This window comes from Fukomys damarensis, unplaced genomic scaffold (genome assembly GCF_012274545.1).
Source record: "Fukomys damarensis isolate Sample0158 unplaced genomic scaffold, DMR_v1.0_HiC HiC_scaffold_14, whole genome shotgun sequence".
Classification (NCBI taxonomy): Eukaryota; Metazoa; Chordata; class Mammalia; order Rodentia; family Bathyergidae; genus Fukomys; species Fukomys damarensis.
In genome coordinates, this window is record NW_022900926.1 from 1,682,008 (window position 1) to 1,695,786 (window position 13,779).

Below are 13,779 nucleotides of genomic sequence, written 5' to 3' on the forward strand. Positions count from 1 at the left end.
AAAAAAAAAAAAAAAAAAAAAAAAAAAAAAAAAAAAAGCCATAAAATATTGAGAGAGTGCAGAGGACTCCTTTGCAATTTCCTTTCTTTGCTATAATTTCCCTTAAATTAGATTCATTAAATTTTAAATTAAAAAAAGGCATTCTCTGGGTTGTTGCACGGAATGGTCAGTGTGACAGAGAATGCTCATAAAGTTCGTTCATGACACGCAGAGTGCCGAGATGGGAGGGCTGCACGCACACTCAGCAGCCCACCCTGGGGGACACGTGAGAAGAAAACGCCTGCCGCTCGGTGCTTCCTATTCCGGCTGAGTGCGTGCGCGTGCGCGTCTGCACCTACGTACGCACCAGACCAAAAGAGTGACACAGATGAACTAAGAGGATAAGACTTAGATTCACGGAAGGAAATCCGCATAACAGCTGGAGTGAAGGGTGTGCGTGAACAACCAGGGCTGCGCGACCACACGGTCACTACGACTGTGCCGAGATCAAAAAGCATTGGCCGCCCACCGATTAAAGTAAACCAATTTGGAGCAGGGTTTAGGCCACAGATCGACTAAACACAAGTTCCTGTGGGGTGACATTTTGTGAGTATCCAGTAAATATTTTAAGGAATACTAATTATTAATTCAAAATTTTGATTTTAAAACAATACTAGAATTACTATATGTAATGATTTTCCATTATAGATTTTAAAATCATGAAACAAATGCCTGTAGGAATTCAAGCAATACCTGAGTATATAGATAAAGTCTTTGTTCTTTCCCACCCCACACCTTATGATCCACTCCCTAAAGGGAACTTCTGTCATCAGTATTTGTTTTTAGGATATTTTGCTTCTCCTGTAGAGTACGTATTCTTAGTGCAGTACGTGTTGGGATTGTAACATTTCTACTGTTCACAATATGCTCTTTTGACTTGACATTACACAGTGGACATATTCTGAGGTGTCCTGTGGCGTGAAGGTACCACAGGGGCATTCCCGAGACATCAGAAGTGCTGCAGCAGCAGCTGATGGATCACCCTGCAACTGCCTAAGTAAAGAACACATCACATTGCAATACCACCTGTAATGCAGAATTTAAGTTTCTTTTAAATATTTTTATTGGATTCTAAATAGTAGTTAAAATTTGAGTTTAGACCCCGTGCTCCTTAATTTATTATCCACACATGAATTTTCTTTAACATAATGTGACTTACGACACTTGTAAAGCTGCATTTATTTCCTTGAGGAGCTCATTAGTCTTATTAAAATCTGCCCGCATGACATTTTTCTCTCTGAGGTGGTCTGCTGTCATGACATCCAGCTCTTTCTCAAGCCTCTTGTTTAAATCTTGTTCATGCAACCTGTTTAATTTATTTTTAGTTAAAATGTTATTCTGGAGTCAAGATTTACAAAATTTGCTATATTCTATCAGATCTGAAATACTCTTCTGAGTAAAATATATTGAAAATTAACGTAAACACCCTAAATTAAGCTTACTTTGCTACAATCTTCTAGCTTAACTTTATCTCCTTTAATGATTTTTCTGGTAATATTTTTTAGACTTCAATCATATCCAGTTTCTAAAGTTAATAAATACACATACATCATTCAAAATGCAAACATTCCATCTGTGTTCTGCATTATAACACAGTCATCAGATCCCGTGGACAGCGAGCCTGACTGTCTCCCTCAGAGGGCAGTCTGGTCGCAGAAGAGGCACACGGGGCTAAATCCCTCTACCGCACCCTTCAGATAATGGCACATCTCTCCTGCCGCACAGGTCAGCGTACCTCATCTGCTGATTCGATTCACTTCGTATCCTCAGGATTTCTTTCCCCTTAAATTCCAACTCTTTGGTGAGGGCGCTTACGTTCTCATGAAGGTGCTGCACCTCCTTGTCCAGGTCGGAGATGTGGTGCTCTCTGAGCTGTAACTCCTCTTGCAGGTCTGTTATTCTACACATATGCTCCTTGCTCTGCAAGACACAAGTAAGTTTTCTGCACAATGGCTTTCTGTGTTATCTGAGGGAAAAGAAAACCACATCCGGGAGTGCTGGCACCGCTGCAAAAGCCAACTGCTCGACACTTCTCTTTCCAAGTACCTGAGAAATATTTACGTGGATGTAGTTTAAAATAAGGCCAGGGCTGCAAGGAACCCAAGATTTCAAAAAAGCACAGCTCCTTCATTTTACCACTGGGCAACCAACACCTAAGCGCTGACTTGTCCAGGATCATCTGTACTCAGTGGCCAAGCTGAGATCAGAGCACCGCCTCTTCTCAGTACTGTGTGTGTCCCGCTGTCCTGCAGCACTGGATGCTGCCCCACCGGCCTCTACTCTGAGAGGCTCTGGACCACACCCACACTTCCCAAGGCTCTGCAGGAAGCAGACTCTACCCTCATAGTCCAGCAGAGCAGTTCCCCTCCCCTCTACACAAGCTCAGTAGCCTACATGCTGCCAACTTCTGTGCAGGCCTAGCCAACGGAACAGAACTTCGGGGGGGGCAGCTGTACCCCAGGGGGACAGAGGTCTAATCACCTTTATCAAACCTTTTTACCTTTTTACTAATAAAATAAAAGTCTATACATGGACGAAATCTAGTTAGTAGCTTGAATTTGATAAATTACTGTCCAAATATAAGTTAATGCTATTCATACCAATTAAAAATTATCACGATAATCAACCATTTATTTCATTAAATTAATAGAAATTTATTTATAATCATGGATAGTTTATCAATAATTAATTCTCTAAATTTTAACATGAAAATCTTACAAGTATCCTACTGCTGGTGTATATAATATACATTTATAACTACTGTGCCACAAATTAGCTGTATTATAACTGTTAAGGAACTGTAATATGATGACATCAGATCTACTAAATCAATCCCTTTCTTTGCATGACTATAACCTAAGACCCTCTGAGAAGCGATGCAAGCCGCACCACGGGATAGTCGTGCACGTGCCTGCCCCCAGCGGGGAAGCCTGTGGGAATGACCAAGCTCAAATCCGAGCTGCCCAGCAGCATGACATACAACGTACAGCCTCACTGTGAACAGAAAACCTCCCAGCAACGAGAAGAAAACGTGGATTGATCATTTAACACAAGCAAAAACTAACAAAGTCAAGTCTTAAGTCTAATTCACTAGTACTAAAGGCTTACATTCGGGGTGCCTAAGAACACATCCTTCCAGATGTACACACTTTGAAGATCACAAAAAAAAAATCAAATAAAGAAAAATATATTGATCCAACAAGCAAGGTTCTAAGAAGGAGAAATAACAGTTGTGTTAGAATGCAGTAGAAATATGTTACCGTGTTTCTCCTGGAGGGGTCTACGGCTTCTATCCCTGTGCTATTCAAGATGCCTGTTTAAGCTCATGTTTAAATTCACTAAACAAAACCAGCGAGGCATCTTCTCAGCCATCACAGAACACATCTGGCCCAGCACAATGCACAGCACAGACACAAGGTGGGGATCTCAGCACCAGGGTGACTCCAGGAGCCATGGCTGTCCACACGAGTCATATGATTAGCACATTCCTGAGGTGCAAACGAAACTCAAAGCATCCAATTAAAAGGTCATAAGTCAAAAATGTAGTTTCATGACGAGTATACTAAAGTTGAATTACTTACTGCCATGGGGAAATAAAACCTCACAACATAGTGCAGAACGGCTACTGAAAACGACATTGTGAGTAACTTTCAGGGCCTGCACACTCGGTCTCCCCTGCTACCTGTCTTCTGCCGATGTCCACACTCCTCTCCAGCTCCATCCTGGCGGCTGCCAGCTCCTGGTGGTGGTTATGCCGTAACAAGTCAACTGCAGCCGCATGCTGATGGTTTAGCTCTGAGCGTAAGGAAGCTGGAATGCAGAGGAAACGGTCAGCAAATCTAACAAATATTAGCCATGTCACATATTAACTTTAATAGACATAGACACTAGTCTATGTCCACTAAATTACCACCAGACTGTTACAAACTGTCATGAGTGGACATACAGGCTATCATGTGCACTCGGGAATTTGAGGTTCACCCAGCTTTGATAAAGATATGAAACTTTTCAAGGGCTTGAGTGATCAAGATACTACTGTATATGCATTTGGATTAAAAATAAAGTGCTTGGGCCGGGGATTTAGCTCAGTGGTGCCACCACCTACCTTGCAAGTGCAAGGACCCGAGTTCAATCCCTGGTACCAGAAAAAAAAAAAAAAGTGCTAGAGGAGATGAAATGCTATTAGCTCTTCTCCTCACTGTTATAAGTATAAAATTTTAGAGACGAATGGTGCTTTAGCAAATGCTGAAGAACTTCCCATCCAGGTAAGAACTCTTCTACATCCCGGAAGACGCCCACACTGGCTGGCAAGGTCATCCCTCCCAGCTGCATTTGGAATGGGTTGTTCCACACGACCCGTGAGCATTTACGGGATGCCAGGCACCGTTCTACGAGAGAACGAATGACAAACCTGCCCTTATAACTGCACAAGCTACAGTGGAATACATTACGCCGACAATGAAGTGGGTTATCAGCGATGGTATTAGGAATAATGAAATCAAATGGTGGGAACACCAAAATTTCCTATGAGACACAAAGTGGGAACACTATCATTAAGGGAGAGTCACAGTGACTCAGTCTAAAAGACTAGCATGACAAGTTGGGGCTTTTCAACAAGAGAGAGAAAAGCATCCGTCCAGATGGGGAGACACACAATAGCACAGAGAGCCTGGTCTGGCTGGCAATCTGGGAGGGAGGGCAGGGCACAGCGCACAGGGACGCTGGAAAGAATATGGAGCCGGTGTGAGGAGGGGGAGCACAAGCGTCTCCCACTTTTACTCTAAACTTAATATGACTGACAGCATTCCTAAAGGAACTTGGAGAATACCCATGGTTATCTTCTGAAATGGGATTTCATGCGAAGATTTTGGGAAAGCCAAATACTAGTATGAATAGACATATGAGTAAGTAAAATATAAATTATAAATTTTAAAGCTAAAACATAGACTTTGAAGAAATGCTGTACCTGTAGCTGGCCAGGTTAGCCTTCTCCTGAGGCCTCCACATGGGGCCTACGTCTGGCTCCCGGGTACTCAGGAAAGCAAGCCCCGCACTGACGGACACCACTGGACTCCCTGAGGACTTACCCTAGGACGTCACAGTGAAACTTAAGAACTGCACAGTTTACCCTGGCTATGTCTGGAGGATGAACGGCAGCCAGGGAAGGATCAAAAGGGCTACGGCAGTAATCCAGATGGCAAACAGTATGAGTATGAACTAAGTATGCCAGAGGACCTAGGACAAGGAAACAAATGTAACAAGTATTTAAGAAGAGGAACCAATCACCGGGCATGGTGGCGCACACCTGCAATCCCAGCACTCCTGAGGCTGAGGCAGGAGCATCACTGTGAGTTTGAGACCAGCCCGGGCTACATAGTGAGTTAGAGGTCAATCTTAACTACATAGTGAGACCCGGTCTCAAAAAAAAGAAGAGGAACCAACCAGATGTGGCAATGACCTCCATTTTCCTTGTTTGGGCAACTCAAAAGTAGAGAGCAGGTACAGAAATGCAGAGTATAAGTCAAAGGGTTTGTCTACATGCAGTAAGAAACACAAATCTAATTACAAGAAAAAAGGTTTGGTCTAGAAACACATATTTGGAATCTCTAGCACATCAATGGCAGTTGAAGCCAAGGATGTGGACCGAAATCAACAAGGAAGAGGCCAAAGACTAAAAACAGACCAGAGGCAGGGGCAGAACCTTGGGTGACAGCAATCCTCAATGGATGCGCGTGCAAGCAGGACTGTGAAAGGGAAGAAAGGGTAAAGGAGAGCAGGGATACGGCAAGGACATGCGCAGCCGGGCACGGCGGCTGGAGGTTACACACAGGGCAATCACGGAGAGCTGGCAAGTGAGAACAGCCTGCATTTGGAAGTTTACGAGTCAGTGCTGACCGTGGGAAATTCCAGTGGAGTGAGGTCGAAGCAGAGACCCGACAGGGCCTGGCAAAGGACCAGCACTGGGATCTGCACGAACGCTCAAACTCAACAGTCGATGCAGTGAGAGGAGAAGACCTACGGAAGGCAAACGTGCACCAGCACGAGCGGCCAGGGACATGCAAAGCAAAACCACTGCTGCAATACCAGAACACTCCTTTGAGAACGGCTCCAATCCAGCGACCCCATCACAGGCTGGTGAGGATGGGAGGAACTGGGCCGTCCACATAGTGCTAGCGGGGACACAAAAGGGCACAGCCATTCTGGAAAGCAGATCGTAGTTTCCAAAGAAACTGAAAATGTAACTACCACCTGACAACGCTCCCAGAGAGATGAGAACCCAGGCTTCCACAAAAACTTGCCAGGTGTTTAGAAGAGTTCACCTGTAACAGCCCAAACCGAAGCCCCAGGTGACCTTTGATGGGTGAAGGACAAGAAACCGGAAGCCAAGTCAGGACAATGGAATGCTGCTCAGCAACAAGGGATACACTGCCGGGACAAACCCCTAGCAGGGCTCCGGGACTGCACGGACTGCACAAGCCAGTCTACGGTGAGCGAGGGTACGGTCTCATTCCTAAGATCAATAGCACTGTCAAAAGAGCAACATCACACACAAGGAAGGACAGATTCATGGTTGACAGGAGTCACAGATGGAAAAGAGAAGGACGTGGATGTGGCTATAAAGGGCCAAGAGGGGTCTCCAGGGAGACGGAAACGCGGTCATGACAGGATCAGTGCAGACAGATGGCGCCGACGGTGTGGCAATCTGACAAGAGGCTCCCCTGCGCGAGCTAGGTGACGGAGCCGCTACTGCTTCCTAACACCATGTGTGACTCTGGTCTTTGGCCAGCAAAGAGGCACTCAGGTCATGTTTGCACGGACTGAACTGCCTCGGTCCCAGCGCCCAGCCTCTCCCTCGGCCCTCACGGCTGTGGAGAGGGTCTTTCCCTCGCGCTCTACTCCACACAGCCTCTGCTCCACCGCACCCGGGCAGGGACACAGCCACAGCCTGTCGGCAGCCCCCGCCCCGCCACCTCCAAGGAGGAGGAGAGCACCACGGGGACTTGGCCCAGAGGTCTTCCGGCTTTCTTTTCCTTTGATGGCCCAAATATTCGTAGCACTTTGTTCCCAATTCCTCCTTGGGAAGAGTCATTCAAATGTGACAAACAAACACGGAAAGTATTAGGAGAATTTGGAATAAATCAAACTGGAGGAAAACAGGACGATGGGAATAAAATTACCACATATTGACAAACAAACACGGAAAGTATTAGGAGAATTTGGAATAAATCAAACTGGAGGAAAACAGGACGATGGGAATAAAAAGTTACCACATGACACTAAAAACTGAAAGCCAAAGCCTCCAATATACCTAGTTCTTCTTCCAAACTCATCTCCTTTCAAAATGGACCATCTCACGGGGAAAATTCCATATAAAACATATAGCAACAAAAAGGCAGAACTAATCAGGATTTTTCTTTCCTACAATAACAGCTCGCAGTGGCAAAGCCGCGGTGACCACGCACCCTAAGGACCGTGGCTCTACGCAGCCTGCCCAGTGAACAGGACTGACGTCCAGGATGGGAACGGCTCGACTCCCTGCCTAGGGACAGAAGCCTCGGTGGGGGGCGTTTTCACAGCGGGGCCCAGGTTCCAGTGCCCTCCGTCACGACACAGTCCGCGCTGAGGCTCCATCTGAGAGCTCAGCGGTACAGACGCCAACCTCTGTGACCCCAGGTTGGACTTTAACTGCACAGTGCACAAACAAACACGGCAAGCCGACGGACAGCCCCTCCACAGTACCAAGCATGGCCTTCCCTTCGTCTTCCAGCTCGAAGCGCAGAGTCTGGAGCTCCTGCTCCATCTCTGCCCGGAAGCCCTCCATGGACTCCCGGTGCGCATCCTTCAGGGACTGCAGCTCCGCAGAGTGCTTCTGCTGTAAGTGGTTTTCAAGGGCCTGCATGGGAGACAAAGGCTCAGTGCTGTGTCTGATGACAGGAGAGAAACGTAAACAAGGCAGAATGCAGCTTCTAAAACATAAAAGTTCATTTTCAAGGATATTAGATGCTAGATTATCATTACTAGAAAATAAATTAGAAGTCAGGTCAGTAGAGTAAATGGATCACCGTGAAAGCATGCTAACTCTATATTTATATTCATTTTTATTTTGTAGTACTAGAAATTAAATCCAGCACCTTGACACCGAGTCACATCCCCAGCCCTTTTTTATTTTGTATTGCTGAACTGACTGATCCTCCTGCCTCAGCCTCCTAGAGTGCTGAAACTAAAGGTGATTCAATATCTTTTGGCTGAATTGGAAATATGAACCTTTTACTGAAGTCAGCTAACAAATCATTTTCTAACGCTTAGAGCTAATGAAAAATTCCTTTGTGCACAGGGACCACCAAGCACAGGCCTTTTAATGAGGACAAGAGCGGGAGGGCTCTCTATCTGATACAATACTTATTGAATCTTTGTAGCTATTGTCCACGGTAATTCTTCACTCCTCTACTCCAGTGAAGAAGCAAAAGCCCTGAGAGTAGACGGCGTTCCAGTGATTCACTTTAAAAGCTGAGAGCACGGACGGTCTTTGGCTAAGACTAAGAGAAACACAGTACAAGGCCAACACTGGGGAAACACCTCCGAGCGTTCCAGGCTGAGACTGAACTGTGCTTGTGGTTGTTTACCACCATCTGCAAAATAAAGTATTTCTGAGAAACATGCCATCTTGTAATTGGGATTGTATTTCTGTAATCATTACCCTGAAATGCTTTGTGAAAATTGGTATTCGGCTACTGAAGCTCACTGCTTTACGTGTGTTCTAGTTCTAAAGGAAGGCGTGGCTTCGGCCACCCACCTGCAGTAATGCCGCTCACCGCTTGGCTGCCTAATGAGAAAACCGCGAGACTGCGGGTTCTGATTCCGCTGAAAAACGGTTCTGGTCACGTGATAAAGACCAAAGGCGCACAACTAAAGACTGACATGACAGCTCGCACGTCTTTCAAATTCATTAACTGTACTCAGTGAAGGGGCTGTTTCCAATCAGGACTAATTTTTAACCCAGTGAACTTCCTTGACTTTCTAGACAAGACCCACGGACTACAACTTACTTGAATAAGCAAGTGAACAATTTTTTAAAATATGACTTTGTTTTAATAATTGCTTTAAAACGTATCATTTCTTAAAATATTATCTGCACCCAAAGGGAAGACCAAACCACCTATATCAGTAATCACAACTGCAGGAAACTTAAGGTTGGTAACATTCCACTCTTCTATCAGATCATGTTCCTCACTGTAATAAAGTCCTTAGAATAAGCTGAAAAAGAAGTAAGAAAGTAAGACTGTGTCAAATTGACACTTAACACAGGACCTTGTAGCTGACACACGGAGACTGCACCATGTAGCACGAGTCGCCCAGCAATACAGCCATTTCGTTTGCCTCTCTGGTGATGAGTTTCAGTGTCACTACTCCCCATGTAGCCTTTGGGGCCAAATCTACAGAAATACGACTACTGAAAAATGTCTCCAACTCATTTCGTTAGGAACATTTCTGCACATACGCAGAGGGAAAAATCTAGGATAAAAAATATAAATACCTTGGATACACTTTTTTGTGTGTTTAAGAGTCAGAGTGAAAGATAAATTAAAATTTGGGTGGAAGCCTATTGTAAGCACCAATAATCCTAAAGGACTAGAATGGTTACAACTTACTAGTTGGACCACGCTAAAAGATTTAACGGCTTTAATGTAACCACGGTGACTACGTCCTAACAAACCAGAGAGCGTACCAGCCTGGGGCTCACAGCAGGAACAAAGCGTGGGCCCAGTCTAGCTTGTTGCGGTGTGCGAGGGCTACGCACATTTAATCTCCATGGCCATGCAGGAACCTGTCCCGGGAGATCCACCGACATACACCGCGTGAAACTCACTCTCTGCTGCTTTTCCTTTTCCTCTTCCATGGTCTGAAATGCGAGGACATGTGCTTCTTTCAAGGACTTATGTCTTTGCTGATGCTGCTCCTCTAACTCCTCAAGCTCCTGTGTAAGTCGCTGGCGTTCTTGGGTAAACTGGGCCTGCAGCTGCTGCAAGGAAGTCTGGGACTGGGACAGCTGCATCTCCAGATTCTGCTTCAGCAGGGAAATCTACACAGCAGAATGGCACACAGAGAAGTACAAACTCAAGGTATTGTACATGGTAAGTGTCTTACAGTGTCCACGCAAAATGTTTGTTACTACAATTGTGATCTCGAGATATCACCATCGTAAGTTCTATTTTCATTAGTTGTCTCAAAAACAGCGCACTGCTTGTAGACTATGGGGAATGCTGCGGCCCACCCTACGGAAACTGATACATACCTATGTTGCAAAACAAAAACACCCACAGTCGCCTCAAGAAGATACCACAGAAAGGTAAAATGCTCGTCAGTGAAAAGTGACAGAGCTCCGGCTGCGCTCTGCACTGCAGCCCTGGCTCTGCCTCTCACGAGTATCACACGCGTCACCTGCTGTGACAGTAAGTGTGACTACACACTCACTCAGAGCAGCGTTCGACACGCAGTGAGCAATGCTAGCTAAGATGATTTGAGAAGACCTACTCTAAAAGATCTGCCAGCTTATAATTTAGAATTCTTGCATAAAATATTATTTTTCTATTTTTAAAAATTGTGAAATGTTTGTATTTTAATTCAAAGGCCCTGCAAATCTTTAAGTGTTTAAAAAATCATAAATATCTCTCAATCCTAGAGTTATAATAATGTTGGGTGCTTTACTTTCATTATGGAAAACAGACATGTCACTCCTTTTGAAAAGTGGCAAAGTCAGCCTTAATATATCACCATCATTTCTGGATGGTTTTGGGTTTTTTTGTTTTTTTTTTTTTGGTACCGGGGATTGAACTCAAAGGATGTTTTAATATATTTAAAATTAAAAAGGAATACATTTATTGGTACATTTTAGATACGCACAATGACATTCACCACAAGGAATTTGTACCTGTCCATGATACAGCCTGCTTTTTCCATTTCCCTCTCCTCCCTTTGATGCCTCTTCCCCCTTATTTATAAAAGCTGCTTCCATTTTTCCTTCTGTTCTCTTTGCTTGTCCCTTCTCGCCCCCTCCCCGTTCTCATTTGAACATTCTGACACACACGTATGTATGTGCTACATGTGCTCACACCTGTCTGACCAAACCATTTACCTTGGCCTACTTCTGTTCTCATAGACAGGCCGCTGTAATGTGAAACTACGTGATGTAGCCACATGCTGAAAGACCTCTCAAGCTGAGGCTAGGAACTCAGGCACTAGATACAGAGCTGTAAAGTAAGTCCCACAAGTGCTTTACCGTCTGGTTCAGATGCAAAGAAAACAGTTTCTTCGCCAAGAAAGCCAATAAAGAGGAAACTCAGAATGAGATTCTCTAAATGAGAAGACTGTACTAAAGGCTGGCTGGCTGGCACATAGAGGCTGCCTGTCTCACAAAGAAATGTTCTGGGAAAGACAGAAAGCACAGAGAATGACCAGAGAGACAAAGCACAGCAGGAGAAAAGACCACGCAGTAGAAAACAGGACAGTAGGAAGCAGCAGGAGTCAGTGAGCTGGGATGGGTGGTCGGCCGTAGGAAGGGGGCTCTAGACAGTTACAAAGCAGGATCCGCGGCTCAGCTTGGCACACCCTTTACGGAGACTGCCAGCACTGCTGAGAAACGGCACAAGGGGCACAGAGGCTCAAACAGTGCACTTCCCAGGGAGTGACTGCCTGCCCCTCAGGGGTTCCGAGGTCAGATCACAGGTTAAGGAGGAACCGCAAGGCTCCGAATCCAGACAGCACAATGCCCCATAGCTCAAGCAGGTGGCAGAGCCCAGGCTCCCAGACTGGACGCAGCCCTGCCAGGGGAGGCTGAGCCACGGCACACATGTGGAGTAAATCACTCCATGCACCATCTCCTGTGAGGACCCCAGGATGAGGAGAACAGTAAAGAAGCCCCAAGAAGCAAAGGTAAATCCTAAAAGGGTAACAGGAAGAAAGATGGCTTTTAAATGCAGAACTTTTATGTCACTGTGATGTTTTGTCCCTTTTAATGTCATATGTCTTTATTAAATTTGCCCATTAAAGCGAGCACTGGTGTGTGCTGTAGCGCCATTCTGCTCCGGGCCAGGGGCTCCTCAGGTCCATCCCCAGCCCTGCCCACCCCTGCAGCACTGTGAGACAAGTGTGTGTCCCATGTGAGCAAGGCCTCGGACTCTCAGCTGTCCCTTGCCACCCAGTGGGGGGCTCTCCAAGCCATCCGCCCTGCCACAGGCACAGCACGTCCACCCATAAACAACTGCAGTTTCTGCTGTGGACCAGGGCACCCTTCCTGTTGACCGAGTCAGTCTCCAGATTAGTAAGAAGCCCCCACTTCACAGCAGCGAGTCTGGCATCCTCTCAGGACGGGCTGCTGCACCCATGCACCTCCCCCTGCGTCAGGGACTTGCACTGTCACAGTCACAAGATGCTAGCAGGACCACAATCTGACTCACACGTGCACTCTTTAAGGGTGAATTTAATAAAGACATATGACATTAAAAGGGACAAAACACCACAGTGACATAATAGTTCTGCATTTAAAAGCCAAATGGTTGTAAACTTCTCCATTTTAAAACAAAACATGCTTCAATATTTTATAATATACTTTACCTTGAAAGAATTCCAAAACAGTAATTTCCAATGTAGGATGTTTAATCAATCTTTGCCATTAACCAAGAAAATACGATAAGCCATATGCAAACAGACATTTCATGCAATTCAGTGTTCAATATACTTATTCTGCATTAACTTTAAAAGCACACAAAAATAATATTAAGGCTTTCTAGGATCTCCAGGTTCATGCTCAAGACAGTAAGGTGAATTATATGCAGAAAGCCTCAGTCATGCATTGCAGCACCAAAACTCACTTATTTTTAAATAAATAAAACTAGTGGAACTGCAATAAATAAATCAGCCTTTATCAGCATGAGTATTACATGGCACTTTAAGAGATAAATAACAAGTAAAGCAATGTGAAATGAATGACTGTTGCATAGCTGTATTTAAAGAGCTGAGTTTAATTCACTCATGGAAACATACGTTAATACAGAACAAAGATGGACCTGCACTGACGGCTGTGGGCAAGGTTATCTAGAAGGGTATTTCTCGAGTAAGTGAATGAGAAATAGTGGCTGCTTTGAATTCTACCCTACACTCAAATCAAGTAGCACATGGTATTAGTTTCTACACATTTTTACAATTCAAAAATTTTATCTATTATAATAACCCAAAAGGATCTTTATTTCAGAAAAAGCATTTTTAAAATTCTTACTGTCAATTCAGACAGGAACTATCTAGTACATCTGATTAACACTGATTAACAGGCACCAGATGTCTTGTGAACAGCTGTAACAGCTAAGCTACACAGACAGTATTCGCGGACTTCAGATCTCAACCTGAAAAAATACCATTATCTTTTGAAAATACAGTTTTACTGTTTTTTTTAAATACTGAAGATAGTTCTATAAAAATGTTAAAAAGGAAAACACTAAAATTATAAATAAATGAATATCCTATACCTTTTTTAAAGAAAATCTTTACCTCTTTCTACAGAGCAGTTTCACAGGAGTCCTGTACCCCAGTGTGCTAGCCCACCCTCAAAACAAAAAATGAACCACCAAGTCTGAGACGGAATAGGTCACCATGGGATATGTCACTAATTACATACATTTTACCTACAACCTTCAGTATTTGATTTATAGAAAGCATACACTTTCCTCAAAACAAAGCACATCTTCA

General features: G+C 44.6%; 1 protein-coding gene across 10 annotated transcripts in view; it reads right to left on the reverse strand.

The window, feature by feature from the left end:
- The window catches only part of Fam184a (family with sequence similarity 184 member A), a 63,520-nt gene that overhangs the window by 9,390 nt on the left and 40,351 nt on the right, over positions 1-13,779 (reverse strand). For 8 of the 10 annotated variants that reach the window (XR_004517111.1, XM_033763208.1, XM_033763209.1 and 5 more), the window contains 5 exons: positions 9,908-10,120; positions 7,780-7,933; positions 3,722-3,849; positions 1,775-1,959; positions 1,199-1,345 (listed from right to left, as the gene is read on the reverse strand). Coding sequence is in view for 9 of the 10 variants with exons in the window: in XM_033763208.1 (XP_033619099.1) it covers positions 1,199-1,345; positions 1,775-1,959; positions 3,722-3,849; positions 7,780-7,933; positions 9,908-10,120 (827 nt within the window). In the remaining variant the exon portion in view is untranslated. The remainder of the gene's footprint in view (positions 1-1,198; positions 1,346-1,774; positions 1,960-3,721; positions 3,850-7,779; positions 7,934-9,907; positions 10,121-13,779) is intronic. The other 2 variants (XM_010644952.3, XM_033763203.1) reach the window with 1 other exon arrangement.